Raw genomic sequence first — 22,725 nt, forward strand, 5'->3', positions numbered from 1 at the left:
TGGGTATATACAACACATGCGTCTGATCGCCAACTCGTAAATGTGTCAAAGGCCAGTAGTAAGATCGTCAAGACACGTCCACTCATTGTTGTCTATCCTTTACGCTAGTGGCCTTGGTCTGGACTTCTGTCAGCCTTTCCCCCTAGCCAGTTTGTATGATGATGCCGTTAACATAGGTAAATTCACTGATATCCAAGTCCCCTTCGAAGTCTTTGTCGAAGTCGTCTCCAATGAGCTGGCTGATGTTACGACTACGCGCCGCAGGGCGGGCTTCGGTGGCTCGGTTGCTCAGGGACCCTTCCTTAGCGTAGACACTGCGATTTGTCTTGGTTCTGGCAGCTGGTTTGGCAGATGCCGTACGTACATCAGACAGTGTGGAGTTCTTCGGGATGTTGGAGTGAGTGCCCGCCGGCACAGGAGTGGAACTCATGCTTCTCAGGCGTCTTCCAAGATCTGTGGTAACGGTAGCACCCATACGCACTTCCTTAGCCGTCGCTTGGAAAATTTGGTCGTTGGTGTGAAACTCTTCGTCTGCATCGCTAATTTTCCGTATCTTCTCTTGTGCTCTGACCGCAGCACTACGTTTTCCCAGAGAGATCGTAGCAATCTGAGATTTCCTGCAGTGATACTCCTGAATAGGCGTCTGAGGTTCCGATAGCTTTGACTTAGCCGAAGGCATTTGAGACAGCGTCATAGGCATGCTTGACGCCACTGTCCTGAAGCCAAAACCATTTTTTCCCCTGCTCATAGGCGTGACGGATGACGCAGACGGTGGCGGGGGACCATTAGGTTTTGAAGTTGCTGAAGCAGTGATCTTAGACCTCTTTGAATGGGAGTCAGGAAGAATGGATGGCTTGTTGCGATCCGTGAAAGGAGACCCTGAGCGACTGTACGTGAATTGCTCATAGTCATCCAGGTCGACCTCCTTCCTCTTCCTGCTCGGACCCAATGTTTCGGATGTACGAGACGCCACAGAAGTCCCGCGCTGATGTATCAGGAGTTTGTCCGGCAATCTATTTGCTGACAATGTGGAGCCGGGGGATCGCGACGTCGAAGTGTAGATCTGCGCACTGTCGAGAGTTCTAGGAGTAGCAGCCGCCGGTAATGGCTTTTTGAATGCTCTTAAGAGAGTCCCAGCTTCAGCGGCCTGACACGTAGTTGGTGCCGACGCGACTGATGGAGGTGGCGTTGGTGGATGCATCTTTTGCATATCGTTCGTGAATATTGAAGGGTTCGCAACGGTAGACGCCGACGAAGCCACGCCTATACTGTCATTACTTGAGACAGTCATACTCCGCTGGTTCAGGATTGCTTTGATGTTTAAATAAGCTGTTATTGCGTCAATCTACATATTAAGACTGAAACATCTCACGTCTGCACTTACCCATAGGGACATCTTCTATGTCCACGCCGTCATCACTGTCCTTTCTGGCGAACATATCGCTTGAGCTTGGTGCTATACTTTTCGTTCGCTCATCCTGCTTGTGATGATGCAGAGCCAGAAGATCCTTGTTGCCCGGAACTACGACCTGGTGGACTGTGAGATTGTTCATGTCTTGCACTACAACATTCGTAGGGGTGGTTTTATTCTTCCTGTCGAAAGAGCTGAGTGCATTCTCATGAGCTGGCTGTGGGGGTGCTTGTGCTTGGTGTTGCGACGAAACAGTGCACCGAGAAATGGGCGATGACAATGAATTGAGGGCGGTAGAATCGCGGCTCTGATCGCTGTGAGGAAGTCGCACGGGGGCGAGATTGGTGACCGGCCTATGGTTGCTAACTCGAGCATGGTGAGGAAGGCGTGGCTGACCCTGTGTTGATCGCCCAGCCTCGCCATTCTCACGCTTGATGTGCGGTGGCTTTGACATTGGCTTGTGGAGTCAGAATGGGAGGACTGGTGAGAGTGAGAGACAGGACTCACATGTTTCTTCTTTGAACTCTCACCAAAGAGCTGTACTGTGGCTGTCGGGATGCTGGGTAGAACGGGAGTAGACACTGCAGTGCTCTTCTGGACTGCGTCTCTCCTCACCTCAACGATCATATCGTCGTCGTCGTTTTCGTTATCAGAACATAAGTCGATTATCTCGTACTTGTTTGTTCGACCTGGCTGGCGCCGTAGGCTGGTAACGCTGGGCTTGTATTGTCCTGGCTTGAATAGCTGTCCTTTGGGCGAGACGGACGGAGCTTGCTCGTTTTTCTGTGGCTGGGCTTGAAGCGATTGGGGCAACAACTTCATCTGTTGTTTCACTAGTTGTTGAGGCGCTGCGGCAGACGGCGTTGCTTGGTCCTTTTGACGCTGACTACCCTGGGCCGTGGACAACGCCGTTGACTGACCACTTGAATGTTGCTTCCTCTCAGGGCCTGGCATCGGTAACGGCTTCTGGCTTGTATAGGCTGGGGCAAGACTCATCTTGGAGGCAGTCGGTTGCGTTTTATATGCCACCGAGTGAGTTACAGATATGTCGCGACTGGAAATACTCGACGCAAGTCCATAAAGCTCTCTCTCTTGCTGCGAGTGTCTTTTGAGTAAGCTTTTATGCGCGGCTTCGACGTAGTCGTTGAGGTCTTTGTGGGCGGTTGCAACGCTGCGTGCGAAGGCGCCAACCTCTTCCTGATGCTTTTCTCGCATGGCGACCCACCGCGGGTCGATCGGTGGTGGCTGCGACATCTTGTGAGTTGGGTAGAGAATAGTTGGGTAGAGATGTGAGTGGGGATGTTAGAGTTGCGATCAAAAGGGTTAGTGGGGGCGAGTAGCTAAGTAAAAGAGATTGTCAAGTTGGGGTGAAGGCAAAAATGAGGCTTACAGGACTGCAGGTGAAGGTACGGAGACAACAAGCTTCGCTATTCTCATGTGTGGGTGAGAGAGTAAGTCAGTATGGTGATACAAGTAGCGGCGACAGACGATTTGAGCAAACGTGAGGACGCAGCCACCCTGCGGTTGTCAAACAAGCAAACAGCGATGCAGGCTGCAATTCGCACATGACAATGCAAAGTTAGAGTTCACACCGACGGAAACAAATGAAGGTGAATGTCAAATTGGGGATGTCTTTGATTCCAGAAAAGCGCCATAGCCGATGCAGACTGTAGAGAAACATGTAGTATACACAAAACCATATCTCTCCGCTCAGAAACCAGGAGGGTTAAGTCTCTGGCTGACTCTTGTCCACTTTGGTACCTCTGCAGTTTGTTAGCATTTATTCGTCTCCCCAGCTTAGTCTCGTGCTGGTTCCACTACAGTGAACTGCTTCTCCGTGGTCCATTTCCCGGCCTATCTATCGCACACAAAACAAGAGCGACTCACTGTGGATTCCCTTCCTGTATCTCTTCACTTTCCTGTCAAATACTGTGTATTTGTCCTTTGGCAGCATTTCCTGCTCAGTAGGCATCTCCATCTTCCACCTGTCGACCTTCTTCATGCTCAGTCCCGTCCTTGCCAGCGCATTGTCGAGTGTCGCAACAATGCCGTCAACGTTTCGTAGGCGCTCGCGCTGTCGGTACTTCTGGTGGCGGGACAGGCGCCAGGGGATTTTCCTTTGCAACAGTTAGTTTCTGTATCCTCGCCGCCAGCGCCTCAGAAATGGACAGGGCTCAATCCGGAGGGACGGGAGGTGCGTACCAGAGCAAGCCACCGGATAGCGGGTTTGTGAGACGGAAGGGGCCGAACATTGTGGATGCGCGTCTTCGTGATGCGGAGCAATGTGCAATGGAAGATGCGAAGGACTCCCGCGGACTTGCTTGGCGCGCATCCCTGTCTAGCGCGGCAGCGCATCGTGGAGCATCGGGACTATCATGAGCAGTGCACAGCAATCATTCGAGCCAAACATCGTGCAACTTCACACGAACTGAACCGAAGGGCACGTCATCGCACTGCACACCTCTCGCCGCACTTGGACGTTACCCGCAATGTCCTATACTTTCTCGATCCTCTCTCCCCTCGACGTCCCCCTCTTCACCCACGACTTCGGCACCTCCCGCTCAGGCGGCGACGGCGTCGCACGCTTCACCCCCTCTGAACGTGCCCTGGTTCCCTTCATCCTACACTCCGCACTCGATATTGTCGAAGAAGTACAATGGGGACCCTCGACGTCCTCCGGTAGTGCGCCCATGTACCTCAAGCACATCGACAAGTACCAGAACTGCTACATTTCGTGCTGGATCACAGGCGCAAACACCCGGTTTCTGCTGCTCACACGACCTCGCGACGAAAGTTTGGGGCTGACGGGGAGTGGCGGGGGTGCGAGGGGAAGCCTAGCGGGTGGGAGAGCGGCGTTGGGTGGTGGGCAGGGACTGTATAACCCCACAAGCCCTGCGACAGAGGAGGCCGTGAAGAACTTCTTTGTGGATGTGTATGAGGCATGGATGAAGACTATCATGAATCCGTTCTTCCAGGTCGGGAACGGAGATGTGGTGAAGAGTCCAGTGTTCAGACAGAGGGTCGCAGCAGCAGCGAAGAAGTACTTGTGAAACGGCTAAGAGACTTGAGAAATCAGCATCATGATATGAGGTCTGTTTGGACCTGGGGAAGAACAAGCATACCTGGCAAGAGGCGACCTTTGAGAAGTGGGGGTTGGTGAAACCGAGGAGCTATGTCAACTCGAGAGCGTTGGGACGTGTCAACCAACCACATGCTCCTGACACGAACGCCTCCAAGACCTTGGAAGGATGAGCCAGCCTGTAACTCATGGAGATCTGGTGCTGAAACCAGACTGCCAGGTCTCCAATGTTCATTGGCCTGCACTCGCGCGTCGAATAGCACCGAGACTTGCTCTCTTAGGATCGACGAAATGGCTGCCTCAGACTTTTTGCAGAGAAGAACAGAAGTAGAAGAAGATACCCATAGGCAATCCATGCCATTTGATTCATTGTTCTGTGTTGATAGAGAACTGTACAGTTGTGAGTATGTCATAAAATACTTCTCACAAGACCCCACCATTAGCAAGAGCTCAAGCTGCATGAGATACTGACTATCAACTTCAGTCGGCTCCGGCACGAGTGCAAGAGAATGTGTTGACAATCTGTCTTGCAAGCAAAAAGGAGAAGGCCGTGGTTAGGGCTTGTCACACCATGACACTTCATGGATAGGTAGAAGATTGTGGAATGGTGCTGTGCTGGCTCCAGTCTCCATGTTGATTAGACAAAACAGCAAAAACATGCGCGAAGCCAAGGGCGCTTGTCACAGCCTAACTAGAGGCAAAAAGATGATTCGACCCAGACTTGAACTGGAGACCTTCAGTGATCCAACGGAATGTTAGACTGACGTGATAACCAACTACACCATCGAACCAGTTGTATTGTTTTATGAGGTAACCTTCTTTTTATCTTAAATATCGTTATTTGCACTACTACCAGGCTTCCAGCAATATCTTGATCTTAGCTTTTCGCTTCGCCTTGGTGGCAGCATGGTAGACGGCCTCGAGGAAAGGATAATGAACACTCTCCACTCGGGATGTGAAAATTTGTCTTTCCCCGAGCTGTGGCCGAAGGCGATGCCAACAACTTCATATACCTCTTAGCGACGAAGGGAAACTTCAACCGAACGAATCATGGCGTGCCATACTCGAATAGATGAAACAATGATAAGCAGCTACATACTTTGGGGTGAACAGCCCGTGTATCGTTGCTATGACATGTCTTGAGTCGCCTCAGAGATCCTTGGTGTGATCTACCCCACCAACCTCACAGCTCACGCTCTGAACAGCACCATCCAACCAACAATGGCGAGTCACGACTTGTCAGACATCAAGACGCCCCCGTCTTGCACGGCAGATTTCTGCCTCATCCCGCTGGGCACGCCGACGGCGAGTGTGTCCAAGGAGGTCGCGGAGGTGCAGAGGATCTTGAAGAGGAGCGGGCTGAGCTACTCGATGCATTCGGCAGGGACAACTCTTGGTATGTGCGATGAAATGGAGTCGTTTGCGGTACTGACCATGTAAAGAGGGATCATGGGATGACTGCATGCGAGTTATTGGACAGTGCCATGCTCTGCTTCATCAGAACGGCGTTGTCAGGATCCAGAGTGACATCAGGATTGGCACGAGAACAGACAAGAAGCAAGGCTTCAAGGACAAGGTGGCTGCTGTAGAGAAGCTGTTGGAGGGCGACAATTGAGCCTTTGTGCATCTGTAGCATTGCGTTTGCTGTTAGACCCGAAACGCAAAGGCTATAGGTGCTCCTGCTATCACAACAAGACATCACGTCAAAAGTACAACCACAAACAACGCGCTATAATACTCCCCCGCATTAAGAACAGGCAATCTGTTGGCCCAAGTGACTCATTATCGATAGATTGCCGACCCCTTTCCCTCCATTGGCTACTTTTGGACTGATGTGCCTGAGATGCGGGGGTTGCTGGTTGAGCTGGCAGTCTTCTGGAAGGGTTCTGGGGCTCGGGGCGCTGAGGTAGCATGTTTCGACATGGATGCGCGTCACATGAAATTAAGGATGCTCGTCTGGTCGACAGGTGCGAGACAGGCTTGACGGGTCGCGCTTGCTCCCTCGAATTATTGATAAACGGCAAAACGCCCCCTCTGCTTGCGTGGGCCTTTTACCACCTATCAATACTGTTTACTGGCAGCCTTTTGTTGTGTTTCACAAGCCAGCCGCGGTTCGTCCGAAGTTCAGCCCTGTGTTAGCGAGTGGTGCACGGTCAGTGCGCAAAAGTTGGTTCCCTGCGCGCTGAGCTCATAGATTCCGTTCCCTAAGGCTCCCGAACCTTCCCCATTCCCCATACCCGAGAAATTCCTGCTGCACGCTCACATCTCACTCCACCATCACCTGCACGGCCGACGAGCATCATCGCAGCACGTCGCTTATCATCCTTCTTCCAGGTGACGCATTTATCCACCCATACGCAGCCCCGGACCTGCCGTGTGCCCAGAACCCGTTCACGCGGCGACCAAGACCAAAGGCATGCACGCGACACCTCAGCTGCCGCCCATCAACCCACACACCGGCCCCTCGCGTCGCTAGCAGCCTCAACGCTCCGCCCACACTTGAGCACACCCACCGGCCATGGCGTTCAACTTCAACTGGTCGCCACTCCTGGCGGACACCTCGCGCGCGCGAGACATGCTCACAACCGCGCTCAACAAGTCGCCGAAGCCGCCCATCATCGTTGACGACATCATCGTCACCGAACTCAACCTCGGATCGACACCACCCGAGCTAGAAATCTTAGAGATTGGCGACCTGGCGGAAGATCGGTTTAGGGGCATCTTCAAAATGTCGTACACCGGTGATGCCTTTCTGACGCTGAAGACCAAGGTCCAGGTCAATCCGCTGAAGACGCACCTATCGACAAGGCCAGACTTCGCATCGCCACAACCGTTAGCAGCAGCATCTGGCCTGACAATACCGCTGTCCATCACGCTATCGAACTTTCGGTTATCAGGTTTCGTTATTTTGGTCTTCTCCAAGCAGAAGGGCTTGACGCTGGTATTTAGGAACGACCCCCTGGAGTCACTCAAGGTGTCTTCGACGTTCGACTCGATACCCTTCGTCCGCGACTATCTGCAGAAGGAGATTGAGGGACAACTGCGGGTGCTATTTACGGAGGACCTGCCTGCCATCATCCACCGATTGTCCCTACGTTTGTGTTCGCCAGAGTTCCAGGAAATCGAGACCGAGGAAAGACTGGATAGCACAAAGGACAGCGCCACTGCAGTAGACCCTCTGGCAACACCCCCACAAGATGCTGTCGATGCCTTCGGCAACCCTCTCGACGAGTCGCAGATTTCGGAAATAGCGCTCGATCCCGTTGGCGAGATCCATGCCTCCTTTTCGCAGAAGAACATCCTTCGCCTGGCTGCACTCTCGGAATCGCAACGTACTCTATCGCTCTTCACGCCTGGGATCCGAGACGCCGTCTTCCGTGCTTGGGCTGGACCTGATCGAGACGCCTCAGGTACTGCCATGCCAGCACTCACACGAGGCAGCCTGTCTAGGATCCAATCCACTTTCGGAAGCATGAGGTCAGGCGCATCTTCTGTCGCCTCTGGAAGCCAAGGCACGCACGATACCCACGACACGCACGACTCACGCCCGACTGTGTCTTCTACCTACTCCATGTCAGGTCTCACATTGGGCGCCGGACGATCACGAGCCGGCGGCATGCGAAAGCGCAAGAAGCGCGTTGTGGATCTTCGCAAGAAGCCAGACGGCGCCACTGGTGAGATGGCGTCAACCGACGCGCATAGCGAGATGGCGAGTACTTATGCTTCCGAGACATCGAGCGTCATGCATGAGGAGAGGGAAGCTGGAGAAGTTGCCACACCACCCCGAAGCCCAGTCCACCCAGGCCTACGACACGATGGTCCGCACGGTGTTCTAGACCATGGCGAACCAAGCAGACTTGTGGACAACACAGCATCCACCGAAACACTACTCCCTGCCGCAGCCCTTCTCTCCGAACCACCAAGGACAGCGAGATCGACATCGAAGCAGCGCGATGCCTACAATGACGAGACGATCAAGCCTCGCGCTTCCTCAAAGCGACCTCCGCTCTCACATAACCAGATCCTTCAGGCTCAGAAGTCTACATCACCCCTCCTACGCTCCTTGTCATTCGACAAGATCGCCCTCACATCACCACCAAACGAGACTGAGAGCACCGGTGGCATACTCGAACAGGCATGGATGATGAAGATAGCACAAGAGATTGCGAGAAAGGTGCAACAAGAGAAAGACCGCGACGGCTCTTCTCGCGATAGGTCCCCCCTGGCTCGAAGCTCAAAAGCCCGCACAGGAGGCATCTGGGCTGCAGAGGACGAGCTCGAGGCACCCCCTGCCTACGTTGCTTAGGACATTGGGTCCAGCAACACCTAATGACTTATGCATGATGACGGCGTTCTAGAATTTGACTTGTTAATCTGTCCGTCGCTTTAGATTTACTTTGTCAACAAGCGCTCGCTTTTTCTGTTTAGTATTTCTCTTGCTTGGAACAAAAGTGCGGATCAGTGTATTGTAGAGCACCGTGTAAGAGTATTGGAAGAGAAGGCGGATTTCTTTTGTGTGGACCGGTCTTGGGAGAGGGTGGGCAATTTGCCCTTTGTGTTGTACATGTTCAAGAAGAGAAAGGTCGGCCGGCAGGAAGTCTATTGACTGAACTGGCAAGCGGTTTCCTAGCCATATATCCGAATCATTCATACATGGCTGAAGGAATGGATGCAGCACTGGCTGCTAGTAATACACAAACTCAGATCCGACCGTATAATCAACTTTCGGCTTTTTTTCATAATCCCTTGAACATCAAGACAGGGCTGCCATCGACGGTCTCAAAACGGTACAAGGCATGCATAAGATCTGCAAGTGACGTTCGAGCTTCGCCTAGACTGGACGACCCCACAGTCGTGTCCCTGGAGCTAGGATTGCGAGATTTCGGGAACACCGCACCGCTAAGCACCACGTTGTCACTTCAGCCCATCACATCTCCCCCTTCTGCAATTGAGATTTTGGTTCAATTGCAGTCTCTCTTCCTATTCCTTCCCTCGGCTCTCTATCTATTTAGTTTGACGAGGTAAGTACAGCCGTGCCATAAAGCACGTCCCCACTCAAGTGTCGAGCTCTTGTGACCACGGTAGCTAACAGCTGCATGGATAGTGTCAAGCTCCATCCCCCATCATGGCTGCCTCCCACTTCGAAGCAAAGGTCAAGAGCGTGCTCTCTGGAGACACCGTTGTCCTGCACAACATCGGCAACCCGAAACAAGAGCGCATCCTCAGCTTGGCCTTCGTCACCGCACCAAGATTGAAGCGCGAGGGTGACGAGCAGTTCGCCTTCGAGTCACGCGACTACCTCCGCCGTCTCCTCGTCGGCAAGGTCGTACGCTTCCAGGTCCTGTACAAGATCCCCACTGGCGCCAACCGCGAGTACGGTATCGTTGCCCTGCCGGACCGCACGGTGCTCCCTGAACAAGCTGTCGCTGAGGGCTGGCTGAAGCTCCGCGACGACGCCGGCCGCAAGGGCGATTCAGATGAAGATGCACAGCTGCTGGAGAAGCTCCAGGTCCTCGAGGCTCGGGCTAGAGCGGACTCGAAGGGTCTCTGGGCTGAGACGGGTGGCCGAATCAACTCGTCGAATGAGTTGAGCAACCCCCAGCAGTTCGTCGACGAGAACAAGGGCAAGGAGCTCGATGGTAAGAAGATGACCACGCACTGACCTGGAGAATCCAGCTGACCAAAGCAGCTATCGTTGAGAAGGTCCTCTCGGGCGACCGTCTCATCGTTCGATTCGTCCTTTCGCCCACCGAGCACATCCAGACCATGATTCTCCTCGCCGGTATTCGAGCACCATCGACACAGCGCACGAACCCCTCCACTGGCGAAGTACAGACCGCCGAGCCTTTCGGTGACGATGCGCAGCTCTTCGTCGAGACCAGGCTGCTGCAGCGCAACACCGCAGTCAGCGTTCTTGGCCTGACACCGAACGGACAGATTGTGGCAGACGTCAAGCACCCTACTCAGGGCAGCATCACGCCTCACATCCTCAAGGCTGGACTGGCCAAGTGCACCGACCACCACACCACACTTCTCGGCGCACAAATGGCTTCGCTGAGGCAGGCCGAGAAATTCGCCCGTGACAGGAGGCAGGGTGTCTATCAGGGCCATGTCGCGCCCAAAGCCAACGCTCCTGGTGAGCTCGAGGCTGTTGTCAGCAGAGTACAGAGCGCAGACACCATTTTCCTGCGGAACAAGGCCGGTGCTGAGAAGCGCATCAACCTTAGCAGTGTTCGCCAACCTAAGCCTACGGACCCTAAGCAGTCACCTTGGGCGGCCGAAGCTAAGGAGTTCCTGCGCAAGAAGCTGATCGGCAAGCACGTCAAGTTCCACATTGATGGAAAGCGTCCGGGAACCGAGGGCTATGACGAGCGCGAGATGGCGACAGTCAGCCTACAGGGCAAGAACATCGGTTTGCTCCTCGTTGAGAGCGGTATGGCCACGGTCATCCGCCACCGCCAGGACGACACCGACAGGAGCCCCATCTACGACGATCTTTTGCTTGCTGAGGCTACCGCACAAGAGGAGCAGAAGGGTCTTTGGTCCCCCAAGGCACCCTCTGCGAAGCAATACGTGGACTACTCTGAGTCGCTCGAGAAGGCCAAGCGCCAGCTCACTCTCCTCTCGAGGCAGCGCAGAATCCCCGCCGTTGTTGACTTTGTCAAGTCGGCCTCACGCTTCACAGTGCTGATTCCCCGCGACAACGCCAAGATCACTCTTGTCCTTTCCGGTATCCGCGCACCGCGATCAGCGAGGAACGACCAAGACAAGGGTGAGCCCTTTGGCAAGGAGGCACACGAGTTTGCCAGCAGGCGTTGCCAGCAGCGAGACGTTGAGATCGATGTCGAGGACTGCGACAAGGTCGGTGGCTTCATTGGTACTCTCTACATCAACCGCGAGAACTTTGCCAAGACTCTTGTCGAGGAAGGTCTCGCATCTGTACACGCATACTCGGCTGAGAGGTCAGGCAACGCAAACGAACTGTTTGCTGCCGAGCAGAAGGCCAAGGATGCACGTAGGAACCTTTGGGAGAACTACGACCCATCGCAAGAGGATGAGTACGAGGACACAACCGCAGCTGCGACCCAGACATCGAACGGTGATGCACCAGCAGCCTCGAGACAGAAGGACTACCGTGATGTGATTGTCACTCACGTCGCCGACGATGGTCGGCTCAAGCTGCAGCAGGTTGGTTCCGGAACCTCAGCACTCACATCGTTGATGAGCGCGTTCAGCAAGTTCCACCTCAACCCTGCAAACAACAAGGGTCTCGACGGCCCTCCCAAGACCGGCGAATTTGTGTCAGCCAAGTTTACCGAGGACGACACATGGTACCGTGCTCGCGTCCGTCGCAACGACCGCGATGCCAAGAAGGCTGAGGTCGTCTACGTTGACTACGGAAACTCTGAGATTATCCCCTGGACTCGCCTGCGCCCTCTCGGCGCCGAGTTCTCCAACACCAAGCTCAAGCCCCAGGCTGTTGACGCACAGCTGGCTTTCATCCAGCTCCCCGGTAACCCCGAATATCTCAACGACGCTGTCCAGTTCATCTCGCAGGAGACTGCTGGCCGCTCGCTCGTAGCCAACGTTGATCAGGTTGACAAGGATGGCCTCTTGTGGGTCACACTGTTCGACCCCAAGGAGAGCAAGTCTGGCAACGAGAGCGTCAACGCTGACGTCATCGAAGAGGGTCTTGCCATGGTTCCCAAGAAGCTGAAGGCCTGGGAAAGGAGCGCGTCGGACGTCCTTGGGGCTCTGAAGCAGAAACAGGATGTTGCCAAGGCGGAGAGGAGAGGCCAGTGGGAGTATGGTGATCTGACTGAGGACGACTAGACGTTTTGCCGAAAACAACACGAAAGGATTTGTATTATAGTTTATGTATGGACCACAGATTGGAAAAGCATCGGATTCATTGGTGTCCTTGTCTTCTGCTTCTGGTGATTGCACCTTCGGGTGGCATGAATGGTCACGGATTATCAATAACTGCCTTCAGGCTGCCCTGAGATCGCAGATCAAACAAGACATTTTGGCCATGTGAGCCAGTTCCCAGATGACACATGCACAAAGCAAGTGTCTCTGCCAAGTGTGGCAGACTAAGTTGACCACAAGCGCACTCTCAGCCCCCATTCCTCAGGCCGCAGTCGCGTCCGGAGACCCCGCGCAGCCAATCAACCCCGCTGACTCGGTGGCGGTGCCGGCAAGTGCGATGGGGAACAGGCAACCACAATCTGCACCCCAGCGTATATCGACAACGCCAGCCATGGCGACGACCTCCCAGGCAGTAGTTGTGTCACTCTATTCTATGCCTGCATACACTCCTACAATATAACGCAGTTGCGCTGCCAAAGCTCGCTGCGACAACACCGAATTTCATGGTTCCCAATATGGAGACTATCAGCAGGCTCCCGCGGCGCCTAACCCAACTGTACTCCGACACCAAGATACACTGCGATGCCGTCGTCGAGCAGGACGTCCAGGACACACAATCCCATGTCCTTCACCGCAAGCTCCGGATACAGAAGGACAGGTTGATAACGTGGGGTGTCGACTGGAGCGACAACGCAAAGGGCAAGAATGGCGACATCGATGAGAGCGTGGAACAGGCGGGCCTCACGGAGACCGTGACCAGTGTCCTTGGGACCATCAAGAACATCTTGGACGAGGCTGAACACATGCACCCGGGTGGTGCACCTGCAGCAGGCAAGACATTGTCAGAAGAGAAGGGCAGGCTGCCAGCATCTGATACGTCCGCGTGGGCGGCCGCCGATAGGTCACGTTACGAGGACCTCATCTCAGACCTGACTACCTCCATCGACATCCTCTATGACCTCTCCAGAAGCCGCCGTGCGCAGCGTGGTCCTGCCGCAGATGTCAAGGCTGGCCCTGAACCTCCACGACCCTCCGCTGCGGCTGCCATCTTCTCGAAGCCAGAGTACAGCGCATCAGATCTGACGCTTGTCAACCCTGCTACATTCCCACTAAACGCACACGCGCTGCATGCCGCTGCCCGTTTCCATCTGCCGCCGAAGCTAAACACTTCCGATTTGGTCCTGCCAGAAGAGGAACCACCGCCATACGAAAGCGTTGGTGCATCATCGATTCGTGTTATAGGTCGATTGCGCTCGCGGAACAGCTCGACAAATCCCTGGAGAACCGACGGGTCGCGCAACATCGAGCAACCCGTTCTGATCGAGTATGCGACGTACGACCCTACATATCGCTTTACCGAAGTCTCTCCACCCACGGACCGTCTGGATACTCTTTTATCAATTCTATCTAAGCTATCAAACGACCACCCTCATATGGCAACTCTCCGATGCTTGGGTTATTTCGAGGACCCCAAACAACCTCGCTTTGGTCTCGTCTTCGAACTTCCATCATCCACCTACGCCGGCGCATCTGATGCCCACAAGACAATAGACGAGCTGCGGCCTGTCACTCTTCTCAGTGTCTTGCAGACGGGATCCAAGTCTCTCAACAACTCAAACAGTGCAACTCCCCCGCTTGAGGATCGCTTCCGTCTGGCACACTCGCTTGCTATTACATTTAGCAAGATCCATGGCAACAACTTTGTTCACAAGGATATCAACAGCAGTAACATCTTGGTATTCCGGAAGAACAGACGACAATCTGCCAACACCAGAGCGCTGCAGTACGCTCTTCGATCTCCTGTTGTCTGCTCTTTCGACCTCTTCTCGGAGTACGACATTGAGCCCACCTACACCATGCCGACCCTTAATATTTACCGCCATCCGGAAGACCCAAAATTCACCGGGCTAAAGGAAAGACATCACGGTCCTCAATTCGACCTGTACAGTCTCGGCTTGATACTCCTAGAAATTGGTCTGTGGCAGCCTCTTGCCGACCTTTGGAAGCCAAAGTACACCCTTGCCGACTTCAAACAGCGGGTCGAAGATGTTTATATTCGTCGCCTGGCATCGAAGTGTGGCACTGCATACATGCAAGTTGTGCGCGATTGTTTTTGGGCGGTTGACCGTACCGAGAATGGTACCGAAACTCTGCACGAGTTTGCGCAGCTCTACAATCGCATCATCATCAGACTACAACGGTGCTGCATGCTCGATGAGTCTGAGCCCGGTTTCGATCTTCACGGTGCACGACCAGGGCCCATGCCACTGATAAGTCCCACACATCTCAAGCGCAAGAGCGTCAGCCAGCCCCAGATACTAGAGACGCCGACCAGCCCATCATACAAAAGTGCAAAGCGCTGGGCTCTTGAAAAGGGCTCTCAAGCGCTTGAGAGGACAAAATCGTTGACCAAATCAAGTACCAAAAAATCGCCAGACCCGAGCGCCTTGTCACGTAATCCATCACAACGCTCGCAGCATTCGATCCGTAAATCGATCTCAGAAACCATGGGTCTTGGTAGCGCGAGGGAAGAATCGATGGCATCGATGGACTGGGAGCCACACGACCAAGGATCGCTTGAAACGTCTGGTACCCTGGTACCTACTCCTCAAAACTCACAGGATCGAAGCGAAGTATCGTCGCTGTACAGAGAGCAAATTACTACTGCTGCATCGATCATTCAGCGCGCGTGGCGGGCATCGCGTACGCAGCCATCGAATGCGAACATGACGCTCAACGACTACAAGGAAAAGATCACCATTATCCAGACAGCCTGGAGAGAAAGGAAGCAGAAGAGAGCGCACTCGGTAGAAGCTTTGTTCACCGACGGCATTCGCCATTGGCCCCAAGCTACCCTTGGCTACCCGACACCTGAACCTGAAGTGCAGGATGCTGGCGTCGTCGAGCGCGACAGGTGTATCACATCCTCCATCCAGATTCAGACAAATGTCGAGCCGCCTCCTCGCTCGAAACTGCGATTGCATCCTGTGAAATTTACACCTGCGATCGTCGACGAGTGGCATGCAACCATGCTGCCCAGACTCGAACGTCTCATTGAGCGCGCTCTCAGGGACTCGGACGAGACCATCAGCATTGACCTTGTCGCTATCGGTGAGACCCAGGAGAAAGCTCGGCCCACCGTCTTCATCACATGCAGCAGCGTTGCCAAAATCAAGGCAATCCTCTCTCGCCGATTTCGATACGACGCGCACGTATACGATCTGAAAGTCCGTCGTGGAAAAGTGCGACGGTCCAAGATGAGCCGCTCACCTGGCCGTGTACGGCCACCTCACCGGTCCATGATGAACACAGAGAACTACAATGCTGACATGGCTGTCATGAATCCTTTCCACCAACAGCGACCACTCTGCGGAGCATCTATTGGTGCCTTCAATGGCAAGCAGCATCTTCCTCCGGTCTCGTATGGTGGGGTCGTCTTAGTTGATGATGAGCCGCTCGGCATGAGTGTCCACCATCTGCTTGATGCACCATCAGATGAGGAGAGCGATACTGAAGATGAAGCCGTTAGCCCTTACCCATACGACGCAGTCTTATCTAGTGCGGCCAGCAACAACAACCCGTGGCTAATGGGTATGGGTGCCCAACCCGGCCTCGAACTCGCCAACGACGCCCCGGTGCCCATGTGGGATCTCGAATTGTCCGACGACGAAGACACAGGGAGCGAGGATGACGATGAAGCCGAGTCTTTCGACTTCTCCGATTCCGAGTTTGACTCTGAAGATGATTCCGACCAAGAAGCTATGACTGACTCGACCATGTCACGAGCCACCGTCGGCGATATCGAGGGCATCGAGCTTGGCGAAGGTGAAGAGATCAAGGTCACTCAACCCGCTATCGACGATGTCGACGAGAACTTTTTTCCAAACGAAGAAGACAAAGACGAAGACCACCTCGACTCTCATGAGCTTGGGCATGTACACGCATCTTCAGGAATCCGCCGTTGGAAGCGGGACGGCATCCTCCACGAGATCGACTGGGCTCTGCTGAAGCTCAACGACGAACGCATGCAGCCGTACAATGTCTGCCAAGGGGGCCGCCGCTTCGCATTTGGCTCCATGAAACCGGATCAGAGGGAGATATCATCGAAGCTTGAAGAGCCTGTCAACCGCCGCCACTACCAACCCGCTGAAGACGAGTATCCCAACGGCGTCGCCAGCGCTGACTCACTTGCCGGTCTCAACGTACACTGCTTTGGCCGCACGACAGGCCTGCAAGGAGGCATGGTTGGCCATGCGATGAGCTCCGTGCGCATCTACCGCCGGAAATCGTTCTCTCGTAGCTGGCATGTCGCTGGTGGTTTTGGTGTGGGCGGTGACTCTGGAGCTTGGGTTGTTCAGAACAACTCCCACCGCGTTGTTGGACATGTGCTAGCTTGGTGTCAGCGCAACCACATTGCGTACATCTGCCCAATGGAGGTTCTGCTCGAAGACATTAAACGCACGTTGGGCGCCAAGCGCATCTACTTGCCCGGCTCAGCCGAACAAATGCTCTTCGCCACAAAACAGCAAGGACAGAAGACGGCCGGTAGGGAGTCGGCCATTGTGAAGCTGGAATCCGCTGTTCAGGGCCTGGGTATCGTGGACAGCCACGACTCGGCGGTTGATATGCGGTCGGCAGTTGGCTCTAGGGCTTCTACTAGACGAAGCAGGCTTGATCTGAGCCCGCTGAATACCAACGGCGAGAGCGATAAAGAGAACATGCATGTCCTGAAGGGCAAGGCGATGAGGGTCAACGAAAGCAGGGAGACGATGGTGCAGATGGCCATCATGCCTTGATGGACGTTTGGCGATGTTTCGAGGCGTTTTGCGAAGGATGATACCCTACTTTGGATCGCATGTTGATATTGTCCTAGAGCAGTCGAGCGAATGAAGTTGTTTTTATACGTCGAAGTCTCTAGCCGTCGTAACGGTTGTGACTGCCAATTCCCCCCCCACATTCATCCATGTTCCAAGCTACGCTATGACAGATGCCAACCGAACGCAAGCCAACAATTCCGTCGAAAACAGGAGGTCCTGCGTATTCACAGTAAGACCGATGACGACACCGTGACTAACTGCTTGCTCTCTTCAATTTTCAGGTACCGTTTTCTCTCTCACCTAAGTTGTTTTGTCCTTCCACTTCAACTCGATCTTCCTCGTTCTCCCTAGACTTGCGCTCTTATCCCTTAAAGGCCTTACAAAAATGCCTTTGTTACATTCTATATGCTTCTGATACTTCAACTCATCAGTCTAGATGAATGCACACTTGAACGAAACACCGAGTGTTGTGCTGCAGGAGACACCATCTTTTCCCCTGCAGGTGACCCTGAATTGAGCCGTACTGATCATGCCAAACACGCAGCTTCCCGGAAAGACGACCTCTTATTAGATCGCGCACCTCATAATCTTCGTACTTGCAACGAGGAAGCACAAATCAAACCCTTTTCTTCCGTAGCCTCTTGGTGGCGTTCCCTAGAGGCTCTCGCATTTCACACCTGCTTGGGTTGGAATCACCTGGACAGGCGCGGAGGGTGGGATCCAGGGACTCATTGTCGTGTTTCGAACCCGGCAAAGGTGAGAAACTTCAATATCATCGAAGGACATGAGAAAATCGGCTTGGAAAGTTGCAGCGCGGCGAGCCGCAGTCGCCCATGTCATCGCCGACTTCGACTATGAGTGGCGAGCTGTCCGTTTCCTCATCGCCGTCAGAAGCATCCCGCGCAGCGTCGTACTTGACTGAGGTGAAGCTTGGTGCTATCCCGCGAGCAGTTGGTACACAAAAACGATCTTTGAGCCGGAGGTGTTGCAGAGCCTTTGGGAGCTGTTTGGTGTAAGCGATGCAAGACCGGCAGCCGTCGTCGTAGTGAAATACAGGTAGGTCTCCAAAAGGGCAGTTGTTCCACTCCAGGCAAACGGACAGTCTGTGGAACCGGTAGTTCCATTGCATTGCATGTAGCAGTAGTGTTGTTTGTAGCACATACTCAGCCAGTTTGTTGGAGAAATGCTGAGACGACGACAATAATGCCGGATCCATGTGCGACTGGGTCACACTTTATGCTGGCGTACGTTTGTGCAGGGGACACCGCTGGTTTTCATGAGAGTCGTCTAGAAGTCACTGTTGGATACGGTCTTGTGTCTACAGTTACCTATGCCTACAAACAAAAGACGTAGTTTGTCAGACTGGCACGGTCGTAGCAATGAGTCAAGTTTCAGACAGGTCGAGCTTGATAGCAATACTGGTCATTTTGCTATGATGATACAGATGCAAAAAGAGAAAGATGCCGCTAAAAACCAACCCAAGCCTTGCTATTATCCAGCCCAAACACCAAATCATGTACGATCGTTCACGGAAGATGTTGGTAGCATTACAACGTCAGGAACATAGCGGCGACCAGCGCTACCACGAAGCTGATGGTAGCACTGCCAGCGAGCTTGCTTCCAGCTCCACCGTGGATGCCGAGAACCTCATCCTGCCTCGAGAAGGTGACATTCTGCTGGATCGACTCGTTCAAGCACTGGCCGTTGGCAATGTCCAGACCGCTCAGGTCGTCAGGTACGTGGAAGAACATGTAACTGCGGTTGTTCAGGCCCTTGAAGCCAGCTGTATTGTACGGGAACCAATCGCTGCTGTCGGTGGAGGATGTGTTGCGCAGGAAGATGCACTGAACCTGGTTAGGGTAGTCGTGAGCGAGTTGAGGGTAGTCTTTCATGACATCGGAATTGGAGGTATCGGCAATGAGCACGAACTTCCTTTGCGGAAAAGTCTGAAAGACCTTCTGTAGGAGGTACATGCGGATGGAAAGGGTGGCCTTGACGTCGGAGAAGTTGAGGGGTCGAGTATCAAAGGAACCGCCCGGGTAGGTCTTGTAAATGAAGTCCATGTAGTTGCGAGTCGCTTGCTCAGGGGTGGTGGTCAGGTAGTGGAAATGCGTGTTGTTGGGCAGAGACTGCGACCAGTTGCGGTAGATGTCGGGCATGTTCATCCACTGGGTGAAGTTGCGAGCGAACGAGTTCAGCAGACCCTCTTTCGGGTCGTAGATCTTAGTCACTCTCAGGATATCGTCGATGTCGGAGACGAAAGTGATACCTGTGGGAGGAACGAGGAATGCAGTGGCGTTTCCAGAGTCGGTGCCGTTTGTGTGGACGTTGAGACGCTGCACGTTCTCAGTCTCGTTGCCGTTCAGGAGGCCATTGCTCTTGATCGGTACAAAGACGTCAAAGTCACCTTCGGCGGTAGTCTCGTATGGCAGGGTGATTGTCTGGTTGCCTCCAGGCGCTGTAATAGCATTGCCGCCACCAGGCTCACCATCGCCACCCTGCATAGGCGCAGGCTCGAGTGTCATAGTGACATTCTCATCGCCTTGCTGGACAATGAAAATTGACCGTGTAAGGTTACGAGCGTTGGCCTTCTGATCGTCAGGCAGCTTATCTACGCTAGTGTCGATCAAAAAGATATTGGCGAGATCGTCGATCTTGGACTGCGAGATGTTGGGAATCTTGTACACATTGCCGTGAAGACGCACATTCCAGCCCTGGTCTGTCCAGTTCGCGTACGGTGGGACGTTTAGGACCTGGGTGGGTATCACAGCAAGGTCGTCATCGCCAATGCCCAAGCTGGACATGACATCGGTACCGGTCGGGAGGTTCTCGAACCAGCCGGGGATGCCTGTATCCATCAGCACAAACTTTGTCAGCGTACTGCCTACACTCAAAGCTTACCATCAGTGAAGAAGCTGGGCAGATCTGTGCCAAGAACACTTCCCCAAGACTTGGCTACGCCCTCTACACCGTTCTTGATGTCCTCCAGGATATCTCGCTTCTGTACATAACTGTATTTGCCGTCGAACCGGACCGCTGCGGGAGTCACGATAGGCGCTCGGACTTCCACCTTTGCGGGTGCTGCTGTTGGCTCTGGCAGAGAAACGGCGTGGGCGAGGCCCAGCGTCGTGCTCAGCAGCAGGGCGCACTGCAAGCTCCTTTTGGGGGCCATGTTGGGGTTGCTGTTGATAGGGGCAACCGTTGTGTCGCGTGCGGGTCGCGTGGGTCGTCCAATAAATTTGTTACTCCAACGACAGACTGAAGGAAAAGAGAAAGAGAGACAGGCAGACAACCAGCAATATAACTTGGAACGTGAAGTGTGAGCAGCGCGGACTTGTTTTGCCAATGTCGTCCCTAGCAAGTTTCACATAGCGGCTCGTGTTGTGGCTGTACACTATGATGTCACCCCTGTTGCGTAGCGCCATCTCGCGTTGCCCAATTAGGTAAAAGCGCCCACGTCTGGAGGCACCTCACTGCCACATATCATACACGCTTGCTTGGTGCGGTGCATTGCAGATCTCGGGGACTGCCCCGGGAGGCCCGTAGCGAAGCTTTGCAGGAGACGCTTGGAAAGCTTCGTTTGCCCAGCGCTGATCCTGGTGGCATGGGGCGGCAGGGCAAGTCATGTGCATGTGCCATCTCATCTTGTTTCTTCCCTCTTACAACCCGGCTACATCCTGAGTGTGCATAGTTGACCTCCCTCGTATAGCTCCACACGGACGAGTGTGAACATCAAGGCCGTAAGAAGTTCACTAAGATCGAGCACGGCCACTTTCGGTGTGAGATGTGCAACACGAGGTAAAAAAAAAGTTCATCATGCGATGCCGCCGCTGCCAGCTAGCTGGACGTGTGCATGGACTGTCGCTTGCACCGAGTCCGAGAAGTTCTGTTGTTTAGATTATCACCAATTGTCTACACTCCTTTGTTAGATGACGTCTGTCAAATCCTTTTGCTCTTTAACAACGCGCTTTCGTTGACAGGAGCTAATGAACCGTCGTGTGAATGCCAGTGTTCAATGTGTCTCAAGTACAGGAACCGCACGAGGTCCCATTGCAAGTTTTGGTCGGACTGTCGATCCAGCACGGCTGAAGTCCTTTGGACTTGCCAATGACCTCCTCGCCCCCAAGAAAATCGGAGATATGGAAGCAATATAGAGGCTGTCCCAGATTGAAGGAAACTTTGGTGAGCCGAAACTTGGAAGCACGAAACAACATTTCTGGCAGCAGTTCACAAAGTCTTGACCATCGTCAGAGCTACACCATCCACACCGGTCTCCCCGCTCTCTCCATTGTCAAGCACTAGGGAGCATACTTGGAACCCAATCTTTTCGTAGAAGCTCCTGCCAGTCGTGTTCCACCGCACCATGCCCAAGTGAATTCCGGACGCACCCTCGCGCTTTACTGCTTCGAACAGCGTGTTAACCAGAACTGAACCCCAGCCTTTCCTCTGGAACTCTGGGAGGATGTCGATATGCATGTGCGCGGGGTACTTCTCTAACTCTTCTGGCCACGTCTGCAATGCACTGCATTCGGCGTGATGCAGTGCATGTCTGAAGCCCTTGGTGTCCTCCCTTTCCATTAACGGGTCTGCCGTTCGTATTTCAGGCTTCGGGACGCTCTTGGAGTTCACACTGGGGGCAAACTCATCACGCCATCTTTGAGCAAAGCTTGCAGTGTCTGCCGTGCCAATGCAGTAACCTGCTGCGCGACCGCTCCCATCGTCAAGGACAAAGCAGGTGTTGGGCGTGAGGCTCACATAAACCCTGTACCAGAGATACGAGCCGATCGTACGCGTCGGCTCCCAATCCAACTTCGGCTCGATCGTGCTGAAGAACTCAGAGGCAATGAGTATACCGCTGTCCATCGATTTATAGTCTCAACTTACAACATGCAGACCATTTTCAAAATCCCGAGCTGGGTCGTAAGGTCGCACGAATGGTGCGGACATGGCTGCAGACAGATGGCGTTTGGCTTCAGATGAAAAAGTGCCTGCAGTCCCACTCAGCGGTCGATCGTGGTCTTATGGGATCGACAGACAACGACGGCAGGAACGGGACGAAAGCCGGTTGAGGCTTACACTAGACCATGCTGGTTGACGTACATCAGGACTAAAGTCAATCGAAATGCGGGTGCATTCGTGATTGCTAATGACAGTCGAGTAAAGTGGGATGTTGTGGAGACCCACATGAGACCTTATCAACCCTGGCGATGCAGATTGAGACTAACCCGGATGTGGCATAGCTCAAAATTACGACTTTTGCGCCTTCATGTTAACGTACCCCACGGGCGAGCCGCTCAACGGGCGAGCCGCTCACTTTTGCCAAGCCCCTACCAAACTCCACCCTATTATGGCCTAAAACAACCTAGTTTGGTGCTGCAAAGTGCAGTATGGCCTGTAATACTATTTAGAAACTACTTCTACCTCTTTCTGACACGTTTGCGCGTTGTGTCCTGTCTAATTGCACTGTCTACAGCGTCTTTGGGAGGGCTTACCTCCTTTAGCGCGCACCTGCTTCTTTACCTTCTTCCTATTACTACGCGCCCTAAACT

General features: G+C 53.7%; 9 protein-coding genes and 1 non-coding gene across 10 annotated transcripts, besides 3 other annotated features; 5 read left to right on the forward strand and 5 right to left on the reverse strand.

Annotated features, from left to right (window-relative positions):
* Nucleotides 1-142: 142 nt before the first annotated feature.
* Nucleotides 143-2,665, reverse strand: EKO05_0000416 (uncharacterized protein; the record flags this gene model as incomplete). Its single annotated transcript, XM_038936379.1, has 3 exons — nucleotides 143-1,329; nucleotides 1,385-1,868; nucleotides 1,919-2,665. The coding sequence occupies 3 exons, from the start codon at nucleotides 2,663-2,665 to the stop codon at nucleotides 143-145; spliced, it is 2,418 nt and encodes an 805-aa protein (XP_038802959.1).
* Nucleotides 2,666-3,121: 456 nt separating this feature from the next.
* On the reverse strand, nucleotides 3,122-3,663 carry EKO05_0000417 (uncharacterized protein; the record flags this gene model as incomplete). Its single annotated transcript, XM_038937075.1, has 3 exons — nucleotides 3,122-3,174; nucleotides 3,299-3,528; nucleotides 3,614-3,663. The coding sequence occupies 3 exons, from the start codon at nucleotides 3,661-3,663 to the stop codon at nucleotides 3,122-3,124; spliced, it is 333 nt and encodes a 110-aa protein (XP_038802960.1).
* A 237-nt stretch (nucleotides 3,664-3,900) lies between these two features.
* Nucleotides 3,901-4,461, forward strand: EKO05_0000418 (TRAPP subunit; the record flags this gene model as incomplete). The annotated part of the gene is made up of 1 exon (XM_038944696.1): nucleotides 3,901-4,461. The coding sequence occupies one exon, from the start codon at nucleotides 3,901-3,903 to the stop codon at nucleotides 4,459-4,461; it is 561 nt and encodes a 186-aa protein (XP_038802961.1).
* Nucleotides 4,462-5,196: 735 nt separating this feature from the next.
* On the reverse strand, nucleotides 5,197-5,281 carry EKO05_1t7. Its single transcript has one exon. It is a non-coding gene; the product is annotated as a tRNA-Val (tRNA).
* A 430-nt stretch (nucleotides 5,282-5,711) lies between these two features.
* EKO05_0000419 (UPF0045 protein M15) lies at nucleotides 5,712-6,105 on the forward strand (the record flags this gene model as incomplete). Its single annotated transcript, XM_038936489.1, has 2 exons — nucleotides 5,712-5,886; nucleotides 5,933-6,105. The coding sequence occupies 2 exons, from the start codon at nucleotides 5,712-5,714 to the stop codon at nucleotides 6,103-6,105; spliced, it is 348 nt and encodes a 115-aa protein (XP_038802962.1).
* Nucleotides 6,106-7,008: 903 nt separating this feature from the next.
* On the forward strand, nucleotides 7,009-8,796 carry EKO05_0000420 (ERMES complex subunit; the record flags this gene model as incomplete). Its single annotated transcript, XM_038944697.1, has 1 exon — nucleotides 7,009-8,796. The coding sequence occupies one exon, from the start codon at nucleotides 7,009-7,011 to the stop codon at nucleotides 8,794-8,796; it is 1,788 nt and encodes a 595-aa protein (XP_038802963.1).
* Nucleotides 8,003-8,040: a tandem repeat.
* An 819-nt stretch (nucleotides 8,797-9,615) lies between the features above and the next one.
* On the forward strand, nucleotides 9,616-12,323 carry EKO05_0000421 (uncharacterized protein; the record flags this gene model as incomplete). Its single annotated transcript, XM_038937034.1, has 2 exons — nucleotides 9,616-10,129; nucleotides 10,180-12,323. 2 exons carry the CDS (start codon nucleotides 9,616-9,618, stop codon nucleotides 12,321-12,323), a joined length of 2,658 nt encoding a protein of 885 aa, XP_038802964.1.
* Nucleotides 12,324-12,874: 551 nt separating this feature from the next.
* EKO05_0000422 (uncharacterized protein) lies at nucleotides 12,875-17,155 on the forward strand (the record flags this gene model as incomplete). Its single annotated transcript, XM_038944698.2, has 1 exon — nucleotides 12,875-17,155. The coding sequence occupies one exon, from the start codon at nucleotides 12,875-12,877 to the stop codon at nucleotides 17,153-17,155; it is 4,281 nt and encodes a 1,426-aa protein (XP_038802965.2).
* A 1,568-nt stretch (nucleotides 17,156-18,723) lies between these two features.
* On the reverse strand, nucleotides 18,724-20,348 carry EKO05_0000423 (uncharacterized protein; the record flags this gene model as incomplete). The annotated part of the gene is made up of 2 exons (XM_038936578.1): nucleotides 18,724-20,024; nucleotides 20,078-20,348. 2 exons carry the CDS (start codon nucleotides 20,346-20,348, stop codon nucleotides 18,724-18,726), a joined length of 1,572 nt encoding a protein of 523 aa, XP_038802966.1.
* An 80-nt stretch (nucleotides 20,349-20,428) lies between these two features.
* Nucleotides 20,429-20,467: a tandem repeat.
* Nucleotides 20,468-21,403: 936 nt separating this feature from the next.
* EKO05_0000424 (uncharacterized protein) lies at nucleotides 21,404-22,123 on the reverse strand (the record flags this gene model as incomplete). Its single annotated transcript, XM_038936992.1, has 2 exons — nucleotides 21,404-22,009; nucleotides 22,061-22,123. 2 exons carry the CDS (start codon nucleotides 22,121-22,123, stop codon nucleotides 21,404-21,406), a joined length of 669 nt encoding a protein of 222 aa, XP_038802967.1.
* A 318-nt stretch (nucleotides 22,124-22,441) lies between these two features.
* Nucleotides 22,442-22,725: part of a mobile genetic element that runs on past the window's edge.

The sequence above is a fragment of the Ascochyta rabiei genome, chromosome 1, assembly GCF_004011695.2.
Source record: "Ascochyta rabiei chromosome 1, complete sequence".
NCBI classification, from domain to species: Eukaryota; Fungi; Ascomycota; class Dothideomycetes; order Pleosporales; family Didymellaceae; genus Ascochyta; species Ascochyta rabiei.